The sequence below is a fragment of the Anneissia japonica genome, unplaced genomic scaffold (assembly GCF_011630105.1).
Source record: "Anneissia japonica isolate Jap-2015-1 unplaced genomic scaffold, ASM1163010v1 scaffold4988_len2956909_cov206, whole genome shotgun sequence".
Classification (NCBI taxonomy): Eukaryota; Metazoa; Echinodermata; class Crinoidea; order Comatulida; family Comatulidae; genus Anneissia; species Anneissia japonica.
The window spans coordinates 2,780,910-2,786,927 of NW_022696345.1; the positions used below are offsets into that span (position 1 = coordinate 2,780,910).

The 6,018-nt window shown below is 34.4% G+C and overlaps 1 protein-coding gene across 1 annotated transcript in view; it reads right to left on the reverse strand.

Annotated features, from left to right (window-relative positions):
* Positions 1-6,018, reverse strand: part of LOC117101874 — a 7,172-nt gene that overhangs the window by 672 nt on the left and 482 nt on the right. The window contains exon 2 of the mRNA XM_033241992.1: positions 1,138-1,283. Coding sequence (XP_033097883.1) covers positions 1,138-1,283 — 146 coding nt within the window. The remainder of the gene's footprint in view (positions 1-1,137; positions 1,284-6,018) is intronic.

Sequence of the window (6,018 nt, forward strand, 5' to 3'; positions counted from 1 at the left end):
TATATATATAGGCCTATGTATATATGTACAGCAGCGTAGGTGGAATTCCCTGAAGTTTTCTGAAAATTCATTGTAAGAGTTAACTCTTTTTACCTGCTACTCCTAAAGGCCTATGTTAGTAATAAATACTAATGATAATTGGATTTGTAAGTATTTCAAGAGAGGCATATTCGCTCTCAGCAGCTGTTCTAAACTAATCAACAGAATTGGTGGGGACATAATATTAAACTCAATTGCAGTAGTAGATCCGGGAATTCGAAATATAGCAGGCCATGGAGGGATGTTTACACGGAGGATGAAGACCACCTCAGCCCCACCATGGTTGACGGAAGAAAATGTATGATTATAACACCTCTAGATGGCTGGAAATGGCACTCTCAGACTTTTAATATAATTACTGTAATATAATTCCATTTTTTTCCATTTTTTAAAAAATAATAAATAATAGGGGTTGGGCTGGCTTAAGTCCTCTTTTAAATACACCACTGAATTGAAATCAACACAGAAATCAATAATTACTCCTCTAAAAAGCGAATAATATAGAGGGCTCGCTGTTCGTTTTTTCTGCAAAATTAAGTTAGAAAATATTTTAAATTATTTTTAGGTCTACAGTATTTATGAATGGGCCCTTAATAGACCTGGGCCCCAGTGCTTTGCACTGGCTGCACTGCCCATAGCTACGCCACTGTATATGTATAAATACAAACATGATATAAAATACTGGATACTCATTGTTGTTGTTGTAATTGTTGTTGTTGTTGTTATTATTATTATTATTATTATTATTATTATTATTATTATTTTGATTAAATGTTATTCGGGCTACATGATACATGTTTTTATTTGTTTTTGTATGCCTTTTTTTCCAAATCCTTATGATTTAATCACTGTGTTTATTATAATTGTTATATTTGAATTATTCATATACCGTAAACCCTCGAATAGAAGCCCTGTTAGACTTCTTTTTTGCAAACATTGTATGGCATCTTTTCGAGACTACCTTTGAAAAGTAAAGAGGGGACTTCTTTTCAAAATTAATGCTGTAAATTTTGGGAATTGCTACTAAAACAATAAATTAGTCCTCTAGTAATGATTAAAAACAAGAATAAACATGGTAGAGGGGTACCATCTAGTTACCTGTATAAAACGTTGTTCTGGGACATTGTTTCCTCGTTTCGACTTTGGACATATTTGTTTGCAGCATTTTTGCATATCACCATTATGAGCAAAAGTTGTGTATATAATACCCATAGGGCAACATCGATCAACATCACAGCCAGTACCTTTAATGAATAAACATGGATATGGTATACATTTGAACTTGCTAAGTCGAATGCCTAACTCGAAAGTCGATTTTGCATACCCAATTGTGTTTTACATTAGTCAATGATCTGTAAGTCGAATTTTATCTAAGTCAAACAATTTTCAATGCCATTTTGGATTCGATTTAGGCAAATTGAATTGTAGTAACCATATTACAAATCAAGTCCAGTTTACACTTCAGTATGACGATAACGGTCAACGATAAGTTAAAAAGTAACTTGTTCATATAGAAAATAAAAGAAACTAGAGGGCACTTGAAGAGAGCATACCTTCGCCCACATCATAATTTTCCTCAGTATAAATTTCCCCCGCATTGTCCCCATAAAAAAATGAAAACAACAAAAAACAACAAAAAAACAAAACAAAAAAAACTAAAAAAAACAAAACAAAAAAAAACAAGTAGATTCCTTGGGATTTAAACCCGAGGCTGGTAGTGTGGAAAATGCTCTTCTAACCACTACACCAAACTGTTTTCACATATAGCCCTATCACTTTGAAATTAATGGTCATGTGAGCCCGTATGAGCACACACACATCACCTCTATACGGCAAAGACTTAAACAGTACAAGTTTTTTGATCATTGTGTCCCTGACCATTCAAAATTTAGTCACTTCCAGATATCTGGTAAAGGAACAATGTGGCCAAGTTTTACAAATTTCTTATAAAAACTGCTTCAAAAAATCGGGGTTTTTTTGTTGGTTGTGACCTTGACCTTTGACTCTGAACCTTCAAAGTTTAATCAGCTCTAGATCTTGGTAAAGGTGCATTGTGGCCAAGTTTGACGAATTTCTGGTAAAAACTATGGGCTGTAGGCAGTGGCGTAGAAAAGTATTTTTCATTGAGGGGCATGATTGAAAATTCTTGGAACTGACATAAAATTACTGATGTACACACCCTTCAGTGTGAAAATGTGGCTTGCTTTGCAGGCACATCTATCATCTAAGGAAAGAAGAGCTTAGATTGGTACCAGATAAAATAATTTTGTTATCAACATTAATACATTATGCTAATTCTCATCTTTGTAAGCGCATAAGACATTGCAAATTATTTCTGTGACAGTCTTTTGAAGTGTGTAGAGCTCCATTTTATCCCATACACAGTCAAAATATTGGGGGATGATACAATGGACCACCCCCCCCCATATTGTCAAATATTGGTGGGGATATATCCCCCATCCCCCCGGGATCTACACCTATGGCTGTAGGCAGACACATAAATAAATAAACAGACTGGGGAAAAACATAACCTCCTGCCAACTTCGTTGGTGGAGGTAATGAGATCTTTGGTCATGGAAAATTATTGTAGCCAAGTTTGATGAATTTTTTGATAAAAAATATAGGCTGTGAGTTGTTCACAACAAATAAGCCGACATACAAATAAATAACTAGTCTTAAATAAAAAAAACCAGGCAAAAACATAACCTCCTGCCAACTTCGTTGGCGGAGGTATTAAGAGACGTTTTCACACTAGCACGATTCGATACAGGGACGTATCCCCCTTTGTACACAGTGTTAAAATTTTAAAGCTTGTTCTTGAGCCAATACAAATTCTTTCCTGGGATCACTCAAAATGAATACAGTACTTCTAAAATATGTAAATATGCATCGTACACGTTATACATAGGCCTAATAGAACACATAGGCCTAAGCGTGATTTAAAAAAATCTTAAATCCATAAATTTCAGGCCAGGTCTTTTAAGATATAGAAATGCAATACTGTATGGTTCAGTTTCGTTTTTAAACAAGTTTTATTTAATAATACTAATACTAATAGTAAAAATAATAATAACAATGATGATGATGATGATCATCATCATGATAATGATGACGATAGTAATAATTGATAATAATATTAATAGCAATAAAAAGTGAAGAAAATTGTGCTAAATGCGAAAAAAAGTTGTGATTTGTTGATCATAATTATTATAGTATAGTTAAAGCTTAGTAAGATAGTTAGGCAAGTTGTCCTGGATATTAAGTAGATCAGCGTTCCGCAAACGATTTACTTCACAGCCTATTTATGATTCCAGGCACCAAGCCGCAGCCCAGCCGCGCCAGGGACCAACGTACCAAATCTTGGCAAGAACTTTTGATCATGAAGCCTCCATGTATATACAATATTTTGACATCATTATCTGTTCTCTAAGTGATAAGATTTTATTGTATACAGGGAATTCGCCCCCTGGACCCCGCCGGGTTTATACGTAATTCGCATAACGGCTCCCCCCCCCCCCCCCCCTTTTCAAAATCCTGGCTACGTCCCTGATTCGATAACGATTTATCTTGTAGGCCTATACGATAACAAAATAATTTCACAAATCAAATCAAATGACGTCATAATCATGAGAAAATGGTAAAGTCGTTTTTTACTACTACGATTATCGTATTTTATTTTCTATATGAACAATTGCTTTTTAGCTATTATCGATGATCGTTATAGTCATAGTGTAAACAGGCCTTAAGAAATCAACTCCAAATAAGGCATAAAATTGTAATAGCTACGAATGTAAACAGTATCGTATTTCTGTATAATTAGGCCTACCGTATGTCAAATAAAAAAAAATTGGCATTTATTGCTTGCTATTGTTTTTGTATGTATTACGCATCGAGTACCGGCGTTTTAAAATATCATCATAGATGGGCAGTGGCCATCAAATTGAAAATACCCCAAAATGATTTTTTTTGGGGCATCATCATTTATTACAAGCTGGCAATCAGGTGAATCCTTATCACGAGCTCTTGGCTCACACGGAACAGGCTGTTGCCACGCTGAAATTTGGATTCAAGTGCCATATTTTGCACGTTTTCACACAAAAATGGTATTTTGAAGTTAGTACCGTCACTGGAAAATGAAGTTTGAATATATTTGATATACGAAAGTCATTAAAACTATCGAATAATAGGCCTATATGATGACACGTTATGTTAATTTTGTGAACCAAATTTTTTTTAAATTCATTTTTTGTTATGACTGGCTAAATTTAATGATAGGCCATGTTGTATTAAATAGATACGAAAAGTAGGCCCTATAAGCTAACATCCTTTCGTCTGTCAGTATGAGGTCAGTTTTTGAAAGGTAGCTTAGTATTTTTTCTTATTTACTAAAACAAGCATTATTAAATTTAGCAAAGAAAAAAGTCATAAAATATGTTTTTGCTAATGTTTGGGTCACAAAATTAACATAATGTGTCACCATATACATCATTCTGAATAATTCTAATAGCTTTTGTGTGATACCAGATACCAAATGTATTCAAATTTAATCTTCCAGTGACGGACTTGCTTAATACAATTTTTGGTAAAAACGTGTAAAATGCCATTTAAAAAAAATCAAATTTGACCTTAAATCTAAAATTCAGCGTGGCAATAGCCCGTTCCGTGTGAGCCAAGAACTGGTGGTACCGGGGTTCACCTTGCCATGTTGTTATATATTAATAACTGTACATTTACGACAATTTGTTTGTAAATTATATAGCTGATGTTAGCCTCACAAAGATAAAAATCACTCAGTTGGTTCAAAAATAAGAAGCACCCGACAAACCCAAAACGTTCTTATAACGTTGTGGTTAGGAATGTCACAAAATAACGTTCACACAACGTTGTAAGGACGTTCAAACGTTGTGGGGTAGTGAAATTCTATGGTTCTACAAAATAACGTTCTTATCACCAAACTGTAACGTTATTATAGCGTTCTTATAACGTTGTATTGTTAGCTGCAGGGACGTATTTAGAGGGGGGCCGGCCTCTTTTAACTTTCCAGTTAAAAAAGTTAAAAGATAATATAAAACAACAAAATTGATCGCCCAAAAGGCCTCAGAGGTTATTTTCGGGCGTTTAGAACACATAAATTTCTCGAGGGTATGCCCCTGGACCGCCTAGGGTATTGTTATCTCAATCAGCCCCACTTTCGGCCCCTTCCTCCCCCACTCTCCCTTTTGGACATCTCTGTATTCGCCCCTGAGCTGGGCAAATAGGTAAATTTAAAAATTAGTATATAAATAATAAGAACGTTTAACGATAGAAGCTATTATGAAAAAAAATGTTAATATTGCCTTCAAAAACAAGGAGGAAGTTGGTTTCAAACACGAAATGTAAAAGGAATTCATTTGCTGGCGCAGAAGTTTTAGATCAGTATGTGAAAACGATGTTTCCAAAAATGGCATTTCTTAAACTGACGTTTACGGGCCATGATGTTGGCATGAAGGCTGATGATCAGTACCTTCAGGTACGGTAGTTTGGATTATCAATCTACAGGTCGGTGGTACAGGTCGGTGGTTCAAATCCCGAGTGCATTCTGCATGTGCATAATATTGGAGAAGGAACTTTACACGTTTTGTTTCTCTCCATATAGGTTAGACCGTATGTGTTAAATTAATTCTTTTACTTTTATTACAAATTAAAATACAATAAATTATAAAATCAGCTAATGTAATTTAATAATTGTAATAATAATTATAATAGCAGTAGTAAAATATGAAACTGAAATTATTGAATAATTTTAAGATTTATCATTAAGCAATATATTCTTCAAGATTTTTTAAAGCATTGGCTAAAATGAAAAACAACCTTTGAGGTTTTCGATTATATAACGAAATTCATTGAGCAAATGATCTGAATGTGCTCTATAAGGATATAACAGTATTTTTGGGCATTCCAAGTAGGAGTTAAATAACAAGCCCATAGCGTGGGGGGGGG